The 22,234-nt window shown below is 58.4% G+C and overlaps 2 protein-coding genes across 5 annotated transcripts; one reads left to right on the top strand and one right to left on the bottom strand.

The window, feature by feature from the left end:
• Positions 1 to 1,696: 1,696 nt before the first annotated feature.
• Positions 1,697 to 9,374, top strand: TPM2 (tropomyosin 2). 4 transcript variants are annotated; one of them, XM_062207985.1, is made up of 9 exons: positions 1,697 to 1,926; positions 2,297 to 2,422; positions 5,120 to 5,253; positions 5,325 to 5,442; positions 5,537 to 5,607; positions 6,081 to 6,156; positions 6,273 to 6,335; positions 6,428 to 6,497; positions 8,085 to 8,703. In XM_062207985.1, the coding sequence occupies exons 1-9, from the start codon at positions 1,813 to 1,815 to the stop codon at positions 8,165 to 8,167; spliced, it is 855 nt and encodes a 284-aa protein (XP_062063969.1). In that variant the 5' UTR covers positions 1,697 to 1,812; the 3' UTR covers positions 8,168 to 8,703. The 4 variants fall into 4 exon arrangements, with proteins under 4 accessions (XP_062063969.1, XP_062063968.1, XP_062063967.1 ...); XM_062207984.1 differs by lacking the exon at positions 8,085 to 8,703 and adding an exon at positions 9,230 to 9,374 and having other exon boundaries at positions 1,699 to 1,926; XM_062207983.1 differs by lacking the exon at positions 6,081 to 6,156 and adding an exon at positions 5,753 to 5,828 and having other exon boundaries at positions 1,699 to 1,926; positions 8,085 to 8,681.
• A 798-nt stretch (positions 9,375 to 10,172) lies between these two features.
• On the bottom strand, positions 10,173 to 15,304 carry CA9 (carbonic anhydrase 9). Its single transcript, XM_062207987.1, is given in 14 exon segments — positions 10,173 to 10,306; positions 10,430 to 10,511; positions 10,826 to 10,852; positions 10,975 to 11,110; positions 11,311 to 11,379; positions 11,382 to 11,470; positions 12,160 to 12,226; positions 13,107 to 13,148; positions 13,150 to 13,200; positions 13,289 to 13,357; positions 13,359 to 13,432; positions 13,582 to 13,752; positions 13,982 to 14,011; positions 14,774 to 15,304. Coding segments are annotated over 14 exon segments (1,329 nt in total). The 5' UTR covers positions 15,129 to 15,304; the 3' UTR covers positions 10,173 to 10,239.
• Positions 15,305 to 22,234: the final 6,930 nt, after the last annotated feature.

Raw genomic sequence — 22,234 nt, forward strand, 5'->3', positions numbered from 1 at the left:
CTGAGTATTGGGGATGAGGTTAGGCAAGACTGGGGACGGAGCCAGAGAGGTAGGCAGGGGCCAGAACAAAGAGCCTTCTATACCATATTAAGAAATGGGGTTGGGGGGTGCGGAGGGAGGAGTTTTGGAGGATTTTAGATCTTGTTCGAATCCACTTTAATAAAAGATCTTTGGCAGAAGTGTGGCAGGAGAGTTGAATGAATAAACGAACTGGGAGGCAGGGCCAAGGTCGCCGCCTAGGCAGGGGGTAGTTAGGAACCCACTTTTCATGGAATCTCCGGGGTTCAGTGATAGCCCCAGGGGTCTCGCTCGGGCTCCTGGGTGATGAGGCGTCCTTCCGGGAGTCTGGGGAACACAGGGACTGCAGGCGGGGTCTGGTCCGTGGCTCGCAAGCCGGCAGCCAAGCGCTCGGAATGCATTCCCGTGCCCCTCCCCACTGTGCCCAGCCCGCCCGCAAAAACCCAGGCCTCGCGCCCCTGGCTCCTGGCGCCCTCCGCCTCGCCTCCCCCCCCCACCCCCGGACAGCTTTCCGCAGCCCCTCCCCCACCCCACCCGGAGCGCGGCGAAGCGGCCTGGCGCCCCGCGGCTCCGAGTCCCCGACCCGAGGGTGCGCTGCGGGAGCGGCTCCCGAGACCTCGGTGGCGGGGGGGACCTCCCCCCAGCCGCGGCTCCCAAGGCCCTGCGGCTCCGTGGCTCTTCCTCCTCGCCCCTGTCTTCCCCGCCCCAGCCCGGCCCCGCCTTCCCACGGGGAAAGATCCCAAAAAAGGGCAGAAAAGAAAATTCGGCGTAAAGTTGGCGCCCTGGGGAGGAGTGGAGAGTCCGGCGGGAGCGGCGGTGGAGGGAAGGCGCGGGGCGGGGGCGCGGGGGCCGGAGCCCCGTCCCGGGTGGGAGTGGGGGCGGGGAGCGCGCCCTGGCCAGCGCCCACCCCCCCGGGCCGCGTGGAAAATATGCGGGGCACGTGGGGGGCGGGGCGGGGCGCGGAGCCGGGTCCCGGGCCGCGGGGGCTGGGCTGGGGCTGGGGCTGGGAGGGGGAGCCGGGGGAGTAGGGCGTCAGGCCGCGCCCTGCACTGCGACCTAGACTCCTGGCGGCCCCTGCCTCCGTTTCCCCAAGCTCCCGGGGAGCCTCCGCCACGACCACCACCACGACCACGTCTGCATCGCAGACCTAGAGTCTGGGCGTCGGGGTAAACTGAGGCAATCGAAGCGCGGAGGAGCTCGGCCTCCCTAGAGACATTTAATCCGGGGGGATTTACAGGAAACTTCTAAATTAAGGGCAGCGGCTGCTGCAGCTGAGGGGGGGCACGCGGGTCCCTGCGCCCGGGCAGCTGCCCTGAGCTCACGCCCCGAAATAGCCCCAGGGGCCCCAGCCGCAGCTGCTACCGGGCCCGGCTGTCACTCAGCACGCTCGGGGCCCCCAAGCCCCGGGGTCCCCTCCCCTCCCCTCCCCTCCGCAGCGCCAGCGCGGGCGCAGCCCACGGGGGGCTGCTTTCCCTTCCGACGGCTGGCTGGGGGAGGGGAGGGAAATGGGGGCGGGACCCCAAGGGGGCGGTCCCGAGGGGCTGGGCGCAGGGGGCGGCCGCGCCCCCCGGCCGGGCAGTGCTTCTGCCCCTACAAGGTTTGGGCCGCGGCGGGGGAGGGTCCTGGGCCCCGGCTCCGCCCGGTCCCCTCCCGGCCTTTTAGGCGCCCGCGCGGCTGGGACATCCCAGTCCCGCTCGGTCCTCCTCGCCCGGCACCCGTGCGCCCGCTCCGCGCAGTCAGCCCGGTCCACCCAGTCCTCACCGCCAGCCGGCCGGCCCGCCCCCCACCGCAGCCATGGACGCCATCAAGAAGAAGATGCAGATGCTGAAGCTGGACAAGGAGAACGCCATCGACCGCGCCGAGCAGGCCGAAGCCGACAAGAAGCAAGCTGAGGACCGCTGCAAGCAGGTGGGGGCCCGCCCAGTGCAGCCAGCCACCCCTCCTCCCACCGAGGCCCCTTCGGCCCTGGGCCTGCTCCCCAGGCAGGCTCCCACCTAGTGAGGAGGCTGGGCCTTCCCGGCTACCCTCAGGGCCCTAGCCAGATGTGGGAGCCCCAGGCCCCCCGGTTCCACTCCCCAGCCAGGTGTGGGAGCCCCAGGCCCCCGGTTCCACTGCCTACCCTTACATAGCGATGATACAGCCCTGCTCCTTGGGCGGGCGTGAAGCTTCTGTCTCCCGCAACACCCTTGACTGGGCTCCCCCTCCCCTGTCCCCCCTCCCTCCCCGCACCCGCCCGCCCGCACCCAGGCCTGGCTGACCAAAGTGCGCTTTCTCGCAGCTGGAGGAGGAGCAGCAGGCGCTCCAGAAGAAGCTGAAGGGGACTGAAGATGAGGTGGAGAAGTACTCGGAGTCGGTGAAAGACGCCCAGGAGAAACTGGAGCAGGCCGAGAAGAAGGCCACGGACGTGAGTGTGGCCTCAGGGCACGGGGCGGGGGCAGAAGGGATCCCAGGTGGCTCCCCAGCACCAGCACAGACTGGGGTTGCTCGCAGTAACTCCTAAGACAAATGTTATACAAGTAATCCAAGCCGCTGGGGAAATCAGAACCACCTACCACTTCCCGCAGGGCTTAGCCTGGTCATTCCGCTCCAGCCCTTCCAGTGATCAACAGTGAGTCATCGTGGGGGTGGGGGTGGGGGTGTGAGAACCTGCTACCTACCTCCATTAAGCCTCAGCTGAAAGAGGGAGAGGGGCTGCAGCTACATCTGGGGATGTGTGGGGGCTGGCGCACAGGAGGAGGGAAAGGGATCCAAAGATGGGGCCGTCCCTCTGGTTGTACCCGAGGGGGCCGGCTGTAAGAAATTCCCTGGCCTTGACCTCTGGCTGCAGCAGCCCTGCTGTGCCCTGGGGCCCCAGCTCAGGTTCTGAGGCTCCTTATTTACCCTCATTAAGCTGTCAGCCCAGGGACCACGCCAGGCCACAGGGCAGAGGGACAGGGCCACAGATGCCAAGGCAGCCACCTTGGCAGGGCCTGCTCACCCTGAAATGTCTCTGCCTCCCCCCACCCCCAGCAGTCCCAATCAGACCTCTCCAATCCCTGCCATGTCCAACTCCCACCTTTAGGTAGGATAATGGCCAAATGTCTTCAGACATGGCAGGTATTCCCACTGTTCTCTGACTCAGTTTCCCCAGCTGCCTTCCACCCAGGAGTGTTGTAAGATAAGCCTGGGTTGGGGTGCTGTGGGGGGGATGGAGCATCAGAGATGACGTCACTGTTTGTGTGGTCTTTCATGGTCCCCAATCCCCCAGGGTTGGGCTTCTCTGACCTCCAGCCTCCAGTTTGGGTTCTCCCCCAGCCCTGGCACTTGGGAGGGAACTGACCTGCAGCTGCTCCCAAAGACAGCCCTGGGCATCTGACACTCTATAAATAACCAGGGCCCAGTGCAGCTGGAGGCAGGGCTGGAAACCCAAGGAGCTGGGTGGGGGCTGGAGGGGAGGAGGGGACCGTGACAGAGCTGGGGAAGCAAGGCGCAGTGCCAGGAGTAGGTCGAAAGCACTGTCCACATTTATCGTGTGACCTTGAACACGGCACTTAATTGACATGGTGCCTCAGTTTCTCTGTGCTCTCCAGTGGAGCAGGAGAGCCTGGGGTTAGGGAGCAGCGTCCCGCGACTGGGAAGTGCTCGAGGTGCAGGAAGCGGCAAACATCAGTCCTGAGATGGGGATCCCAGTGCCCCCCAAACTTTCTGCAGCCATTTGCCGCCCGACCACCATCGAGAGCGTTTTCCTTTTACGGAGTCTCATCTCTCTGCAGAGTGGCCCCTAGAGCCGAGCTTCCCAGCCCCCAGTGCTGTCCCCAGAATCCTTCCACACTGACTCATCCGGCCTTGTGCCATGATGGGCTCCTGTCACTCTGGGTGGCCAAGCTCCAGGTGCCTTCAGCACCTGGAGGACAAGTTACAAAACACTTTCTATATATGGCCCTGTGTGTCCCTGCCCTCTGCCCCTGCCCCACCCGGCTCCTCCCCTCCACCGGGCCTTTCTCCTTTAGCCACCATGTCTTTGTCACTGAGGGAGGGACAGGGATAGTCTAGCATCTATGGTGTGTGGGCTCTGTAGGTGATTGCTCCAATGCTTGCTGCATCTTGTATCCTGATGTCCCACACTTGGCTTAGCATTGGAATCACTGGGGAGTTTGTCTGAAAAAGCAGACAAGCACACGATGATGCCCAAGCCCTGACCCTGGAGACCCCGACTCTGGGTCTAGAGTGGCACTGGAGAAGCTGCTTGGTTCCCTATGGCTCCCGATGGTCGTGTTGCTTGATTCTGAGAAGCCCTGCAGAAGGGCCCTGCCCAGGAGGCTCTGCTATTGTTAATTCCAATTTATGAAGGAGGAAACTGAGGCTTAGAGAGGCTAAAGAGGCCACCAAAGGTCACACAAGTGCTGAGTGGCTGAGCCATGGCTCAAAGACTGCGGGCTGACTCAGAGCCGGTGCGCTTAGCGCCAGGCCGCTCTGCGGCTCTCACTCGCCTTCCCTGGGGCCTGGCTCTGCCCCGTCTTTTTTCCTCAGGGTGTCATCAGTTTTCTTGGACTTTTTTCCAAAACCTGCATGGTTTTACCTTCCTATTGCAAGACCTGAGGCTGAGGGCCCGTTACTCACACTGACCCTGCACTGCCCCCAGCCGGCTCCTGGCCTGGGTGGGGTGTCCCTCTGCTACAGCCCTGAGGGCTCCTTATAGGCCCGGCTTGCCTCCCCGGCTCATTGTTCATAGTCTGCCTAGGAGCTAATGACATCCCTGAGTGTGATTCTGTGATTGGCTGTTCTTAGCAGTGGTGCTATCTGATTGGCCTGAGTCTTACCTGGGCCAGGCTCTGCGGTGGAGGACTCGGGGCTGCCTCGGCTCTGGTCCCAGCCCTTGGAGGGCCCTCACAGGGGACAAAGGGAACTGTGGCAGTGATAACCATCGCGAGACGAGCCCTGCACACTGGCAGATGAGGCCCTGCAGCAGGGGAGTGGAGCTGGTCAAGGAAGGCAGGTTCGGGTCTGGAGCACAGAGCCTGGGCAAAATAGGTGGAAAATCTGGAAGCCAGGAAGCCTAGGTCCTCTCTGAGAAGGAGCCTGCTGTCCCCTGAAGCCTCTCTGACCTCCCCCCGACCCACAGGCCGAAGCAGATGTGGCCTCCCTGAACCGCCGCATTCAGCTGGTAGAGGAGGAGCTGGACCGGGCGCAGGAGCGTCTGGCCACTGCCCTGCAAAAGCTGGAGGAGGCCGAGAAGGCAGCTGATGAGAGCGAGAGGTGGGTAGGGGGCCCTGGGAAGGAGGGCGGGGGCTGGGGGAGGCGTCCTGACCCCTGTCCCCGCGTCTCAGAGGCATGAAGGTCATCGAGAACCGGGCCATGAAGGATGAGGAGAAGATGGAGCTGCAGGAGATGCAGCTGAAGGAGGCCAAGCACATTGCCGAGGACTCCGACCGCAAATACGAGGAGGTGACCACCCCGCCCCGCCCCCGGCTCACTGCCCAGCCCCCAGCCCCTGTCGGACACCCTGGAGCCACTGCTTCTCGCCCCCACCCCCCACCAGGTGGCCAGGAAGCTGGTGATCCTGGAGGGAGAGCTGGAGCGCTCAGAAGAGAGAGCTGAGGTGGCCGAGAGGTAACAATCCCCTGGGTGGCCTCGATCCCCTGGGTGGCCTCAGGCCTGCACCTGAGCCGGAGGCTGTGGACACTCTGCGCAGTCGGGGGGGGGTGGGGGGCAGTGTCCCAGGGCCTGTCCTCTGACCCTTGCCTGCTGCCCCCAGTCGAGCCAGGCAGCTGGAGGAGGAGCTCCGAACCATGGACCAGGCCCTCAAGTCCTTGATGGCCTCAGAGGAGGAGGTAGCGACCTCTCTGGCCCTTTCTGGCCAAGGGTGCCTTCTCTCAGCTCACCTTCCTCCACCTCAGCATCTCAGGCCTCGCTGTCGCCTGCCGGGGGTCGGGAGGGCCTGGGGCTTCCAAACTCTGCCGGCTGTCACTCTCACAATTCTGCTCTGCTCTTCTCTCCTCCACCCTCCCACTGTGCCATCTCCACTGTCTCGCCTCACTGTGCCCCCACACCCCACCCCGCCCCGCCACACCCCACCCCTGCAGTAAATGTGGGGACCTAGAGGAGGAGCTGAAAATTGTTACCAACAACCTGAAATCCCTGGAGGCCCAAGCGGACAAGGTAGAGGGGGGCAGAGGGGCAGTGAGGATGGGGTCCCGCAGGGCAGGGGCAAGGCCCATGGAGGATGCAGGCTTGGGGGCAGCAAGATGCTAATGACAGATGTCTGTCCCCACAAGTATTCCACCAAGGAGGACAAATACGAAGAGGAGATCAAACTGCTGGAGGAGAAGCTGAAGGAGGTGAGCGCCCTCCCATCCCACCGCGGACTGCCTGGGGCAGGGGTGGGACAGAGCAGGACGTGACACTGCCCCCATCCTGTCCTAACTCCCAGGCTGAGACCAGAGCAGAGTTTGCCGAAAGGTCTGTGGCCAAGCTGGAGAAGACCATCGACGACTTGGAAGGTAAAAGGGATGCTCCCCCATTCCCCTGAACCTCTCTGCGTCGGTCCCCACGCGGTCTGTCCCGTATCTTCTTATCCCACTGAATGTGTGCCGTTGCTGAACGAGGGTTGGACCGCCCAGGACTCCACTCACTTTGGCGGGCTGTGCCTGCCATTCAGGTAGTCGTCCAGTGCCTCTCAGAGTTTTGAGCATGCATGAGTGTCACCCAGGGAGTCTTGAGGACATGGACTCCTGAGCCCTCCGAAGTGTGGCCTGATTTTGGCTTGGTTCCCTGGTGATGCTGCTGCCCCTGGTGCTCGGACCACACATACACTTGGTCTCACCAGTTCCATTTCCAAGTGCAACACAAGAGTTCAACAGAGTTACACTACAGAGTCTTCTTTACTAAACAGGAAGGTTTTTTCCAAAAATTTTTTTCATTTTATTTGAAAGGCAGAGACAGAGAGAGACCTTCTATCCACCTGCTCACTTCTCAAATGCCCACAACAGATAGGGTTTGTCAGGCCAAAGCCAGGAGCCTGGAACTCATTCTTTGTCTCCCCTGTGGGTGGCAGTGGCTCAGCTACTTGGGCCGTCATCTGCTGCCTCCCAGGATGCACATTTGAAGGAGGCTGGAGGGGCCGGCACTGTGGCGTAGCTGGAAAAGCCACTGCCTGTGATGCAGGCATCCCATACGGGCACCAGTTCATGTCCTGGCTGCTCCACTTCCGATCCAGCTCCTTGATAATGTGCCTGGAAAACAGCAGAAAAGGGCCCAAGTCCTTGGCCCCTGCATCCACATGGGAGATCCAGATAAAGCTCCTGGCTTTAGCCCAGCCCAGCCCTGGCCATTGCAGCCATGTGGGGAGTAAAACAGCAGATGAAAGACATTCTCTCTCTCTCTCTCTCTCTCTCTCTCTCTCTCTCTCTCTAACTCTGCCTTTCAAAAAAAATAATAAAAAAAAAAAAAAAGGAAGCTGGAATTGGAATTGGAGCTGGGACTCAAACCCAGACGCTTCAGTATGGGATGTGGGCATCCCAAGCAGTATCAATTGCTACACCAAACACCCATCTCTAAAAGAGAGCTAGTTAATTGAACATCTAGGTTTTCATGATGGCATTAATGGGAGATAACTATTTTTAAGCTAGATTTGGCAAAAGCAAATGTCTATATATTGGCCAGTCTGTGACTCTTCCTATTAGCAACACTGCTGTTGAACCTATCATTGCCTCTCCTTTATGCCACGGTCACCCCTCAGCTTTCCTAATCCCCGCGTCTTCCCAGGCAGGCACCAATTTTATCTCCAGCTTTAGGACTTTAGACTTTCCTGCTCAGGCACGCTCTCCTCCTCCTGCGAGCACACCTGCTTGTCCAGAGGCAGCTCCCAGTCCTGCGGCAGGAGCTTCTGGGGGAGACCCAACGTGGGGTACAGTGAAGAGAGGACAGAGCGGGAAGGAAGGAGCCCTGACAGCTGTCCAGCCTGTCCTCTGGCCTGTTTCTCTGTCCACTGCTCTGATTCTTTCTCTCTGTTTCCATTACCCTCTCTCCTTCCTTGCCTCTTTCCCTCCCTCCATTCCCTCTCCCCACACTCCCCCCGGCCCCCCCAGATGAAGTCTATGCACAGAAGATGAAGTACAAGGCCATCAGCGAGGAGCTGGACAACGCACTCAACGACATCACCTCCCTCTGAGCCCACTCCCGTGCGGTTGCCTCAGGCCCCTCTCTGCTCTCTGTCCAGCCTCTCTCTGGGGAGGGGGCAGGCAGGAGAAGCGCAAGTTGCCAGTGTTGCCCAGGCAGACCGGGAGCAGCCTAGGGAGAGTCCCCTTCACACCCGCAGCCCACCCTGGCACTGGCTTCGCCCTTCTCTCTCCACCACTTCCTCTGCCCGCTGGCCTCCACCTCTTCTGCTGCTTAATAAACTCTGAACTTGGTCTCCATGCTCTTTTCCTGTCCTCAGAGCACTGGTTCACTCCCGAAACCCTGGCCCTCACCACCCCACACGCCTGTGACAGCCCCCCACTGCACTGGGCCCTCCCACAGAACCCTGCGGCTCACACAGACACCCCCACATCCTACACACACACCCCGGGCTCGCACTGACACCCCCGCGTCCCACACCCCTCCTCCAGGCTCACACTGACACCCCTGCGTCCCACACCCCTCCCCTGGGCCCACACTGACCCTCCCTGCTGCATGTGGGCACGGTGAGCCTGCCAAGCACCGTACCTGGTGCCTGGCACTGGCCTTGGAGCACTCTGCTGGGGCAGTGCCAGGATATAGCGGAGGAACTGGTGGTGGGAGGCGGGAGAGGGGCAAGGTGGTGGTGCAGGGTCTGGAATGAAGTTCAGGAGCACCAGGTGGCTTTCGCTGCAGCTGCAGGTCTGTTTCCTGCCTCACATCTGTCTGTCTGTCTGTTTGTCCGACCATCCCTTCCCAGGCTCAGTCTTTGTCTTTCCTGTTTCCAACTCTCTTAAGCCTGCTCAAGCAGGAAGGTAGAGTACTTTGTGATTCGGGCCTCCCATCCCACCTCCATGCCCCTGAGTCCTTGGTGAGGTAGCGTGTCTGTCTGGTCACACTGTCCATCCACCCCTGCCGTGGCGCCCTCAGGTCCCTGAGTGTTTGTGTCTCCCTGGGTCTCCTAGCGCCCTCCGTGTCTGAGCGTCACCTCCCCCTGTCTGTGACTCCCATGCCTCCCCCATGTCCCTCCCTCCTGTGTCCCCTCCCCCTCCTCACCTGCTGCTTCCCCTCACAGAGACCTTGGCCAGCGCCAAGGAGGAGAACGTGGAGATTCACCAGACCCTGGACCAGACCCTGCTGGAACTCAACAACCTGTGAGGGCCGGCCCCGGCCAGGCTCTGGTCGCCACCTCAACGCAATAAAACCCGTGTTACCGACGACCTCTCAGCGCCCTCGCAGCCTCTCTGGTGCCGGCCACGGGCAGGGGAGGACCCTGGAGTGTGCAGGGCCCGCGTCTTTGAGTGGGAGCCGTGGGGTGGGGGCGCTGGTCTCCCTGAGGAGGGGTCGTGAACAGGCCGTGTGAGGCCGAGGATCTCACAGGTCAGGGGGAGTGTCTTGGCCCACTGGGCAGCCGGGCCAGACCACACCTTCTGCCTGCACAGCTGCAAGAGGTGGCATACGGTGGGGCAGTGGGAAAACCCAAAAGCTCTTATGTGGCTTCTAAGCCTGAAGACTGCAGCCTGCCTTACCCGAACGCGTACACAGCGACACGTGCACACACGCACAGGGCACTTGCCACAGGATCGGTCAGTCTGCCCCTCTGCCTGACAGCAGCTGTGCGTCCAGCCCCGATCCTGTGAAGTGTCACCTCACAGAGGAGAGGGGACTGTGAGTAAGCAGAGGACCCCGAGATGGGGAGACCGTCTGGGTAGTCCCCGTGTAGTCAGCAGGAGCCTTCCAGGAGGGAGGCAGGAAGTAGGGGATGTGGCAGTGGGAGCAGGAGGCTGGAGTGAGGACGTGAGGAGAGGCCACGAGCCCAGGGATGCAGGTGGCTTCTAGAATGGAAGACGGCGAGGCAACCATCCACCCCGAGTGTCCACTAAGGCCATTTGGGACCCCTGGTCCAGACCTGTGAGGAATGTGCATTCCCTTTGTGGCAGCAGCAGCAGGAAACCAATGCCCCATCCTTCCGAGCTAGGAACAAAGGTGACTCCCACAGATTTATTAGAAATGGAAGTGGTTAACGGGCACAGCAGGACCCAGTTTCCTGTAGCCGTCTGCTCTGCATTGTCCAGATCCGGGCCTCTAGGCGCCAGTCTCTGCCATCTCTGCTGGGTGGTAGCTAACCCCCGCTTTGGTCTCAAACCTGTCACTGCACAACAGGGACGCCTCGTCAGCAGACTGGTCCAGGAGAAGCTCACTTGCATGCAACCTGGGGTGAAACTGGGACCCCACTGGGGACAGCTTGTGCCTGAGGGAGGGGTCAGGGCGGTACCTGTGCTGCCTCTTCATCTGCACCAGGAAGGCAATGCCCGTGGCAGCAAAGAGGAAGCCGAAAACCAAGGCCAGGATGTCCCCTGGTGGGGGAGAGGAGAAGGCTGTGGGGGGTCCACAGGTCAAAGCCTGCTCAGTGCATCATCCGCCACCCGCCCTGAGGTCTCAGTCTCCAGGAGAGGCCGGTCAAGGGTCAGGGGTAGACAACACCATTCCTCCTTCCTGAAGACCACAGGGGGAGGATGCTGGATCTCTGGAGCTTCATTCGGGAGTCTGACTGTGTGCCGTATTGGAGTTGGGGGAATCTTGTGCAGGCGGAGGTGGTTCTCATGAGCCTCTGGGGCACATGGGGTCCACAGGCGCCCCCCAGTGTCAGGGGCCAGGAACACAGACTCACCAGCGGCAAGGCAGGAATTTAGATGTACTGAAGGGAAAGAGAAAACGTTAGAGCCGGGGACTTGGGACCACCAGGGACAGACACTGGCACAGTGGAGAGACAGGGGAGGACGAGGGCCCTGAGGCTGGGGACGCCACACAGAGCTGCACCTGGCTTGGGGCTGCTGTCTCCTCCAACAGGAAAGGAGGCCTCGATGATTCGCCCATTCAAAGGCTGCGCCGCCCGGAAGTTCAGCTGCAGCCGAGAGTCACCGGGTCCCCACAGGGAGTCTGAGAGGGTGTGGAGCTGGGGCAGTCGGTAGACAGCGCAGGTGGGCTCACGGTGTAAGGAAGCAAAAGGGTCCTGGGCCTACCCGTGGCTAGCACCTCGGGCCTCCACCTGCCCTCCCCTGGCCGCTCGCTCTCCCACTCCTCCTCTTGCTCATCTCATCCTGTCCCCTTCCCCCTGCGGCCCACCCCCTCTGTCAGCACCACATCCAGTCCCACCTGCTTCGCACTCAGCCTCACTGTCTGGTTAAACACGGTCCAGATGACCCCCCTGGGAACAGGGGGGGTGTGGTCAGAGACCCCTCATAGCGGAAGTAGCGGCTCAGGTCGGAGGGCAGCAGTGCAGACACATCCAGGCCTGGGACCCAAGTTTCTGAGCCTGAGGAGGAGGACCTGTGTTGGGGTCTCACCTAGATCACGCCCCCCGTGAAGCTCCAAAGATACAGTCCACCTCCCAGAAGTCAAGTAAATGCCCCAAGACCACTTCTTTGCTAAGTGGTTTCTTCGAGCCACATCTCTCAGGAGAGCAAAGGGCTTCTCGGAGTGAGAGGGCTCTCTGGTCTTCCCTCTTGCTTTGTACACTAGCAGCATTTAGTGAACCACTAACTGGACCACCAGTTTAAGCCCAGTGTCAATTAAAAAGGGAAAATGAGCTGCACATACACACACATACACACACACATATAAAAACAAAAGCACACAGCCCTCTGGTTTAGCATAAACCCAAAGGTCCAGTAGAGCAAGCGAGGTTTAAAACAACCAGGAGTGACTGAGAGAGGGATTTCTAGAGAAAGTACTCACCAAGTTTGCAACATCATTTTGGTTTTGTTTTTTTTTTTTTTTTGTCTACCTTTCGTTTTTTGGCTTGGCTTTTGGTTTTGAACTGTAAACCCTGTGGCCAGCAGTTGGCCTGTGCCTTGGCGGTCTCTGGTCGGCTTCCCCATTAGGACAGAGATGGTTCACAGCTCTGCCAGTGCATGCCCATCTCCATCCTCAGCCGGAGACCTCCCCCGGCGCAGTCTCTGTGAACCGGGGTAAAGAGGGTACTGGCCAGACCAACAAACTGACCTTCCTCGGGGATTTCTTCCAAATGTGACAGCAACTGCTCATAGGCGCTGTTTTCTTCCGGGCCCTCCTGCGGGTGACAGTGCGAAACAGACGGGTGCATGCATCTGGGCCCTGGCTGGAGGCCTGGACGTGGGAGGGCTCCCCACAGCCTCCCTCCCTTTCCTCAGCACTGAGAATGGTAGGGAAACAGTTTCATTATTCCACAAAGTCTTAATACTCTTGCTTTGCAAACTAGCAAGCTCGGCAGACCAGTTTTCAATGGCAAACTGGAAGAGAAGGGGAAGGAGGGACCACCAGTCCTGGAGACAAGGCCTCGGTGACCTGGGCCCTATTCACTTTGGTCACCACCTCCACACACTCCATGGTCCCCCACAGAAACCCATTGTACGGATTCGCATTCCTGCTACCTCTGCAGCCACCCTCATAATTCTCCCATGGACGCCTGCACTGGGGGGGGTCCTGCCCCTGCCGATGGCGACGCACTTCTCTGAACCTTGGTCTCTCAGGTCAGCCCTGAGCAGGCAGAGTGCGCGAGCCTCGCAGGTGTTTCTCCTCTTCACTTTACTCAGCCTGCTCCAGTCTTTCTCATGTGTGATCATTTAAGAGGTCACAGTAGTGCATCCCACCAAGGGCAGCGGTGGGCCATTGGCGCGTTAGCGCTGTCAGTCTTCCTGACTCGTGCTCCCTGCCACGCCCCAAGTGGGCCATCAGCTGGGGCGTGGCAACCCTGCTCCCTGTGCTGGGCATTTCCTTTTCTTTCAAGTTTTGCCTCCTCTCTGGCCGCCCTTTTTACCCTGTATTCTCCCTATGTCTAAGATGTCAGCCTCTGGCACTGGCTGTGGTGCTTCGCCAGGGAGGAGGGACAGCCATGGACCAGGCCGAGCGCACTGGACCGGCTGGGGAACCCGGAAGCTGGGGGGTGGGAGGGTGACCAGGTGCTGCCGTACCTGCAGGAAGGCAGCCAGTACTGCCAGGCCCCCCGGGCGCCCCCAAGGCCTGGCCGATCTCGGCGAAAGCAGTGCTGAGATGGACCACGTGGATCTGGGGAGGACGCGAGGGAGGGTCCAGAACAGGGCAGAGCTCCAACTCCGCTCCGCCCTTCGCTCCTCCTCGGCTGCTCCCGGCTCACCTCGACAGGGAAACGGTGGCCGTTGACGGTGTGCTCAGAGCCCGGGCGGTCCGCAGACCCCCAGTGCAGGGTGCAGCTGCAGCGCCCGGTACTCCCGCCCGGGACCCAGGGCCATCTGCAGCCCGGGGGGCAGGGTCAGCTGCACTGAGAAGGGGGAGGCGGGTGATCCCACTCTGCTTCACCCGCCGGCGAGGGCCAGCCCCACCCCACAAGCGCCGTCCCCCCACCAGGCTCCGCCCCGTTCCCCGATGGTCCCTCCGGCTTGGCTGGGGTTCCGCGCGAGACCCCCTCACCGGTGTGGCCATTGTTGCGCAGGCGCAGCTCTGGGAGCCGCGGGAGCTCGAAGCCCAGGAGTTCCAGGGGGCGCAGGGCCGGGCAGAAAGCGGTGAGCTCCGGGCGGATATTTACCGGGGACTGAAAACGGCCGGCGCAGGCGGGCGACACCTGGGGCCAGGGCGGGTCTCCTGGGGTGAGAGAGGATGGTGAGGCTGTCTGGCCTTTGGGTCGGGGACTCTGAGGGAGCCCGGGTGTAACGGTGAGGGGATGGGGTCGGGAGCTAGAACTCGGCGGCGTGGGCGGGGACAGGCGGCGGGCGGAGGGTGGCCGCCCAGGACCCGCGCGAGGCCGGGGGTGGCGGCGGGGCGCATCAGTGGAGCTGGGTCCCCGGGCGGCGTGCGGGGGTGCGCGTCTCACCTCCATAGCGCCAGTGGCTGTGGTCGTCCCCTGTGTAAATGAGAAGGGGGTACCAGGCCGACGTGAATGCCCAGTGCTGCCCAGCAGCGGGGAGCGTGGTGGGTCGCGGTCCTCAGACGCCCCGCGCGGGCACCGCAGGTAACAAATGCCTGCTGTCAATCACAGGGCGCTGCGACCAAACACCACCGCAGGCCCCAGAGAGGCCGGTTGGAGCCTTTGCTTTGGGGTCTGCAAAGGGACAGGCGGCGGCTCGGTCCCCGGGCCCGAATCCGTGGGCCAACTTTCCTTTCTCCCTCCCTCACCCATGCCCACCACACCACCCCCCACTCATCCCTCTGCTCTTTCTGGGTCTCCCACTCCTTTCCTAAAGTTCCTGGCGTGGAAAGCACAATTCCAGATTCCTCTACCTGCTGTTTCCTTGCTAGACAGATGACCTCTGCAGTTCTCCTCTCCCTCGGATACCCACTGTCCGGCCCCAACTTCCCCCCCTCTCTTCCCCTGTACTCCGCTCTCCTTCCCTCCTCCTCCCCCGATGCATGCTTCCTTTGCACACTCAGTTCTTTCTCCCCAGCCTCCCCCTGTCTTCCCCACCGCTTCTCTCCATCCGTGCCTCCCTCTCCCCATCAGCCAGACAGCGGCGGGGGCTTGGTGGGGCGGGAGCTCTGGGGTCTGGAACGGCGGCTGTTGAGAGCAGGCTCTGCCGCTTCCCTGAAGAACCACGGCCTGGACCAGGCTCTGGGCAGGGAGCGTGAACCTAGGGGAGCCTAGATCGGGAGGTGGACGACCGCTTACCTTTCTTGCCCTTGTGGGCGTTGTTCGGGGGGGGCCGTGAGTGGGCACCGGAGCTTCCCGTGGTCAGTAGGTCCTCTAACTTCAGGGAGTCCTCTTCTCCTGGCTTAGTCTCAACCTCAGGGGAATCCTCCTCCCCAGGTGGATCCTCCTCACTGGGCAGATCTTCCTCGCCTACTGGATCACCTTCCCCTGATGAACCTCCTCCTGTAGCCGATTCCCCCTGCACCTGGGGCAGGCTCTGGGGATGGGCGGGCACCAGGAGCAGCAGCAGCAGCAGCAGCAGATGCGCAGTGGGGCCCCGGGCAGGGGCTGGGGTCAGCAGAGGGAGCCAGGGGCCCGAGCACAGGGGAGCCATGCGGCTGACTGCAGGGTGTCCCGGGACACGGTGTGTACGGGCTGTACGTGCATTGGAAACAGGAGCCGGTGGGGGAGGAGCGAGCCTGGAGGGGAGCAGGCTGACTCACAGAATGCCCTTTTGTAGAGAGCGAGCCAAAGTCCCGCGGGTCTATCTGGCCTCGTGCCCCCCTCCCCGATACCAGAGGCTGGGTAGGGGTGGAGTGAGGGGCAGGTGTGTGCGTAGGCAAGGTTATCGAAGTCACAGGCTCGGCTTGGAACCCAAGGCACCACCTGGCACTGTCCCACACTCTCCCTGGCACCACCCGGCTGCTTGCCGGCCAGCTTCAGTTACCCCTGGCTTGCTTCCCAGCCCCAGGCAAGGAAGGGGAAAGATGGAGGAGCTGGGGTCCCCTAAGACCCCTGGCTAAGAAGGCAGGCAGCCCTCGTATGCACTTCTGGCCTAGGTAGGGAACAGGCAAAGGGGTAGGGCGGGCTGCCGGGTAGGCCTAGAGGTGAGTCAGTGGAGGGGTGGCTGGGAGGCAAACCTGGGCATGAATGGGAAACTTCAAGTATGGGTGAGAGGGCCTCTGATGAGTTTAAACTAGATGTATTTTTTAAACTTTTCATCCTATTACTCTCCTGTTCAAAAACCTGTGTCAGCTCCCCAACGGATCAGCAGAGTTATGCCCACCTTCTTCTGACGTCCAAGTCCCTTAAAACCTTACCCAAGAGACCTTTCCATCTTATCTCTGGCTACTCTCCTCATGCCTCCGCCAAGTTAAACTATTCGTTCTTCCTCCAAATCTTTTACCACCTGGGTTAATCTAATTCTTAACAATTGACGCCAGCCACTCTTGCATTCAACAAATATTTAGCGCCTACCTTATGTCAGACCCTGGGCCATATCCTAGGGATATGGAAATGAGTCAGACACCACAGCGCCTGCCTGCAGGAGCTCACAGCCTCGTGCTGGGGAGACGGAGACTTTCATCATGTAATACTTAGTGGGAAGGGAGGAATTCTGCTTCCAAGGTGGTATAGAAGTGGGTAAAGTTTGATCGGGGCATTGAAGGAGAAGAAGTAGCAGGCTGGTTTGTAAAAACAACAGGACAGCGGTATTCTGGGCAGAGGGGAGGAATGAAATATTTTGAGCATGAGGATGATGGAATCCAATTCTTATATTAGGGCATGTTGACGGTGAGTGAGCTCGCAGTGGAGGGAGGGCTGGGCACCAGGAGACAGCGTGGAAGAGAGGATCTCCAGCTCTCTAATGGGCGAGGGGCTTCCGGTCTGCCTGTTTAAGGAACTTCAGAGTGTCCTCCCGCACTCCAGGGACTGCTCTGGGATCTAGCGACGGAAGTACCGGAGTACTGGACAGAGAACAGTCTCTACTCATTTTCTAGTAAGGCTCCTGGGGCTGCAACAAACTAGAAGACAATAGGGCCACTTCAGGTCCATAGTGTAGGGCTAATATTCAGTAGGCACACACCAGTCTGTCTGTGTAGGATAAATACATGGGAATATTTCTGACTGTTGGCATAGTGCCAGGATCCCTCGCTTTAGGGTGCTCCTGCTATACCAGCTACTCCCCGGGGACCCCCAAGCTTAGGATGCCCATGTGAAAGGGTAATGCCTGGCCCGTCAGGGGTCCCCAGACTCCACTGGAGTGCCTCAGCTAGCTTCACCTCTGATAGGTCGGTGCTTATGTACCCTGCTACCATGTTAATTCGTTTTACTATCTCTCCTGTGGCAGTAACTTCTACTCTTCAAAACTCAGTTCAAAGGCCACCTCCTCCAGGAAGCCTTTCTTAAATCAGTGGTGGTCAATGAGCCACTGCAGTTCTCTGCCCACCCCAATCATAACCTTGCCCCACCATCTAAATCAGGGTTAAGATGATTTATGGCATTTTATCTTCTTTAATAGCCTTGCGTCCCAAAGGGCAGGGTCCAGTAATTCACTGAGTCAGCCTTTGATTCAACAGCCAATATGGAGCACTTTCTTGCTGCAGCTCACCTTGACAGGTGCTTGAAAAACCCCCAAACTGGTTTAAGATGTCTTCCCCGTCCTCAGAGAGCTCCTTGCCGATGGCCTGCGCGTGTTAAGAAACAACTGTCTCCGGAGCGTGACAGCGCATGCTGTGGCACCCCCAACTCTTGCCTTGTCAAAGTGGCGATTGTCGTGCGCACCAAAGCTTGTGTAGCTGAACAACAGCTGGCCTCTAAGGGGTCCTCTTGGGATGCAGACAGCCCAGGATGCTGGGTTGCCATTTCTGGAGCTAAATTCATAGCCGTGCCTGGGTCTGACCCGGTGTGCACTCTGGACGGGGCCACTGACTCTCGTGGGCAACTGTGTTGTCAGCAGTAGCTGGCCGGCTGGACCTGAACAGACAGAATGTAGAACCAACCAGTGCGGTTGAGATGGAAAAGGTCAGGGAGTGGGGAGGGCAGAGAGAGCCCCTTGCCCTGTGGTAACTGGAGTCTGGAGTCTGGAGTCTGGAGGCTAGAGGGCTGGACATCCTCCAACACCAGTCTCCATCTGCTTCTGCTCACTTCTTTCCAAATGTTCCGAGTAGTCCAGGTTTTTTGTTTGTTGTTATTTTGTTTTGTTTTTGAGATCTCTCAGGGTCTCTTTGTCTGCTCACAGAAGCACCGGGTGTCCTGTGTCCTCACGTATCTGTGTGGATCTCTCTCCACCGTCTCTGGAGCTCTCTCTCAATATCTCAGTATTGCCCGTAGGTGCAGCTCTCTTGCTGTCTCTGTTCCAAATGCTGTTCCCTACGGCTCTGTCTCCCTCTTTAGTTCTCTGTTTCTCAGGTCTGCACGGAGAACGTGGACTCTGACCTTGGATCAGACCTTCGCAGTGGGAGCCTGCCAAACCCCTAAAACAGGTTTGAGCTCCCGGAGTTCTTGCTTCCTGAAGTGCCGCAGGTTGGGACAGCGCGTACTCAGGGCTGGCAGATTGTGTGCCTGCAGCGTGACCTCTCTGAGGTTGTTTAAGGCCAAGGCTTTGGTCATCAGGGTCGTGCGTGCAAACACTGAGGGGCCCATCTTACTAAAATGCGGCTCTGGCCAGGGGCAGCAGAGGAGGGAGCTACTGGCTGGTGGGGTGGAAGGAGGAGAGCCCCTTGCTCCCCCATCATGGGTTAGCAGCAAAGACACACCAGAGCCCTTCTGGGACCTTGAGGCTGACCTGAAGTTCTGGCCACTGCACCGCCTATATCCGTTTCCTAGGGCTGCTGTGAAAAATGACCCCAAACTGGGTGTCTTAGAATAGAAGAAAATCATTCTCATTGTTCTGGAGGCCAAAGTCTGATGTCAGAGGATTGGCGGGGCCACGCTCCCTCTGAAGACTCTGGGGACCTTGCCTCTTCTAGCTTCCGGCAGCTCCAGGCATCCCTTGGCTTGTGGCTGCCTGAAGCCAATGTCTGTCGTCTTCCTGTGGCCTTTTCCACTTATCTCTCCACTGGACGTCCCAGACCAGGAGAAATGGAGACAGAGGGAGATGGATCCATGGGGAAAAGCATTTGGAACATTAGTGAGGAGAGAGAGAGAGAGAGGGAGAGGGAGAGGGAGAGGGAGAGGGAGAGGGGAGAGGGAGAGGGAGAGGGAGAGGGAGAGGAGAGGGAGAGGGAGAGGGAGAGGGAGAGGGAGAGGGAGAGGGGAGGAGGGAGAGGGAGAGGGAGAGGGAGAGGGAGAGGGAGAGGGAGAGGAGAGAGGGAGAGGGAGAGGGAGAGGGAGAGGGAGAGGGAGAGGGAGAGGGAGAGGGAGAGGGAGAGGGAGAGGGAGAGGGAGAGGGAAACTGTGTCTACAGGGGAACTCTGTGCTCCCAAGTATTGACAGAAAGCCCCAGAGGTGGTGGAAAGAGAGCCACACAGAAATATGGAGACAGAGACACCCGTCATTGAATTTAGGGCCCCCAAGATAATCCAGGATGGTCTCATCTAAAATACTTTTATCTGCAAAAGCCCTTTTTGCAAGTAAAGTCACAGGCACAGGTTCTGAGGGTTAAGGCGAGGACATGGGGCCACCATTAGTCCACCTTCAGCATAGCAAAGAGGAAGCGGGTGTGAAGGGATGGCTGCCATTGCACACGCCACACCCTCTTCCATTACCCTCCTCCTGCTCTTGGTAGGCAGTTTCATCCACTCCCTTGGCTTCTGTGAGTCGATGACAACCAAGCAGCCCCAGATGGGACCATCTCCCCCATGTCAGCTTCAACCACCTGATGGTCAAGACGTTGCTGCTCAGCTGTCTCAGGAACACGACAAGTGCCAGAAAGAATTTGTGTCTGAAGGTTTTGTTTGTTTTAAAGTTGACTTATTTATTTTGAAAGGCAGAGAGAGAAAAAAAAGAGAGATTTCACCTGCTGATTGATGGCCTAAATGCCTGCATTAGCCAGGGCTCAGTCAGACCAAACCTGAACCAAGGGCTCTGTCTGGGTCTCCCAAGCAGGTGGCAGGAACCCAAGTACGTGAGCCATCATCTGCTGCCTCCCAAGAACGTTCGCAGGAAGCTGACTCTCAAGTGCAGAATAGCAGGGACTCACCAGGCAGTCCCTTATGAAATATGGGCGCCCAAAGTGGCGGCTTAACCCCGGGCACCGCAACACCTGCCCCTGGCTGAAGTACCTGATGGCTGAAGGAGCGCACTCTGGACAGTGGCTCAACTGTGGGCAGCCATCGTGTAAGATGAAGGTAAAACAACGCAAGGCAGAGGGAACGGTGGAAAGACGGCCTTGGCCTCATGATTAAGCCGCTGGGTTGTGCTAACCCTAGGGCCCTAGGAGCTGCACCTAGACTTCAGTTGCATGAACCAATAAACTCATGTGGACATTCACTTGAGACCGTGTAACCAACCAGTCCCTCCACCTCTCTGGTTTCGCTGGCCCTCTTGGAATCCTAACCCAATGCAGTCTAATCCCAACTCTCCCTTTCCTCCATCCAGCCCTTCAAGTTGTTCGTCGCTGGTCTAAGCCTAGAATGTTTCCTTTCTCAGAATTCTTAAAATATCAGAGCTGGAGGGGACTTCAGAATCCTAACAACCCCCAGTTCCTGGCTGGGAGCCCAGATGCCTAGGAGTCCAAAATGGTAGGAATGGAGTCTTAAAGAGTCTGCCTAGCATTTTATTAAAGTCTGTCTAGCATTTTAAAAAATTTATTTATTTTTATTTTTTGACAGGCAGAGTGGACAGTGAGAGAGAGAAAGAGAGAAAGGTCTTCCTTTGCCGTTGGTTCACCCTCCAATGGCCGCTGCGGCCGGCGCACCGCGCTGATCCGAAGCCAAGAGCCAGGTGCTTCTCCTGGTCTCCCATGGGGTGCAGGGCCCAAGCACTTGGGCCATCCTCCACTGCCTTCCCGGGCCATAGCAGAGAGCTGGCCTGGAAGAGGGGCAACCGGGACAGAATCCGGCGCCCCAACCGGGACTAGAACCTGGTGTGCCGGCGCCCGCAAGGCAGAGGATTAGCCTGTTGAGCCACGGCGCCAGCCCCCATGATGTCTTTCAGTTGCATCCATTTTGCTGCAAACGGTAGAATTTCATTCTTTTTTATGGCTGAATAACATTCCATGATGTAAATATGCCACGTTTTCTTTATCCATTCATCTGTGATGGACACCTTGGTTGATTCCAATGGTGGCTGCACTAATCTGCATTCCCACCCACAGTGTATGAGTGTTCCCCTTTGGCCACCTCCTCGCCAGCAGTTATTACTCTCTCTCTCTCTCTCTCTTTCTCTCTCTCTCTCTCGGATTTTAGCTATTCTGACTGGTGTGAGGTGATTTTCCCTTGTGTTTTGATTTGCAGTTCCCTGATGGCTAATGACGTTGAGCACTTGGGCCATCTTCTGCTGCTTTCCCAGGTACATTAGCTGGATCAGAGGTGGAGCAGCCAGGTCTCTATCTGGCACCCACATGGGATGCTGGCATTGCAGGCAGAGGCTTTACCTGCTACATGACAACACTGGCCGCTGTTGTTGAAGTTTCTAACTTGCTGATGTATTTTGGATATCAATCCTTTGTTGGATAGGTAGCTTGCAAATATTTTTTCCCAATCTGTTGGATGTCTCTTCACTCCATTGATCATTTCCTTTGCTGTGCAGAGCTTCTGAATTTGGTTTAATCCCACTTGTTTAGTTTTGCTTTTGTTGCCTGTGCTTTAGGGGTCTTGTCAAGAAGTCACCCCCTACACAAATGTTTTGGAGTGTTTCCCTAACATGTTCTTCCAGCATCATCTCAGGTCTTAAATTTAGGTCTTTGTTCCAACTTGAGTTGATTTTTGTATATGGTTAAAGGTATGGATCTGGGGCCGGCACTGTGGTGCAGCAGGTAAAGCCATTGCCAGTGCTGGAATCCCATGTGGGTGCCTGTTCAAGACCCAGCTGCTCCACTTCCAATCCCGCTTTCTGCTATGGCCTGGGAAAGCAGTGGAAGATGACCTGTGGGAGACCTGGAAGAAGCTCCTGGCTCTTGGCTTCAGATCAGCCCACCTCTGGCTGTTGCAGCCATTTGGGGAGTGAACCAGTGATGGAAGATTTCTCTCTCTGGCTCTGCCTCTCTGTAACTCTGCCTTCCAAATAAATAAATAAATCTTTAAAAAACCAAAGAGGTATAGATCTAATTTCTTTAGATTTTGCCAGCACCATTTGTTGAAGAGATTATCCTGATTCCACTGTATATTCTGGGCACTTTTGTCAAAAATCAATTGGCTATATGTATGAAGATTAATTTCTGGGTTCTCTATTCTGTTCCATTGATCTATGTATAGATTTTTATGCCAGTACCATGCTATTTTAATTACAATAGCTTTGTATGATGCTTTGAAGTCAGGTATTGTGATGCCTCCAGCTTGATTTTTCTTGTTCAGGAAACCACAATTAATTTTTGATTATTTAGCCTTTCAACCTTTTATTTATTTATTTGTGTGTGTGTGTGTGTATACTTGAAAGGCACAGAGTCAGGTGGGAGGGGAAGGAAGAGAGAGAGAGAGAGAGAGAGAATATATATCTATGTTTCATCCATTAGTTCTCTCCCCAAATGGCCATAACAGCCAGGGCTTGGCCAGGCCAAAGCTAGGAGCTAGGAATCCAGTCCAGGTCCCCTGTGAGTGGCAGAGACCCAACTAGTTGAAC

The sequence above is a fragment of the Lepus europaeus genome, chromosome 12 (genome assembly GCF_033115175.1).
Source record: "Lepus europaeus isolate LE1 chromosome 12, mLepTim1.pri, whole genome shotgun sequence".
Taxonomy (NCBI): domain Eukaryota; kingdom Metazoa; phylum Chordata; class Mammalia; order Lagomorpha; family Leporidae; genus Lepus; species Lepus europaeus.

Coding starts and splice junctions, on each gene's coding strand:
- TPM2 (XM_062207985.1), top strand. CDS start 1,813: ATGGACGCCATCAAGAAGAAGATGCAGATGCTGAAGCTGGACAAGGAG. Junction 1,927..2,296: donor CTGAGGACCGCTGCAAGCAG/GTGGGGGCCCGC, acceptor GCTTTCTCGCAG/CTGGAGGAGGAGCAGCAGGC. Junction 5,608..6,080: donor AGAGCTGAGGTGGCCGAGAG/GTAACAATCCCC, acceptor CCACCCCTGCAG/TAAATGTGGGGACCTAGAGG.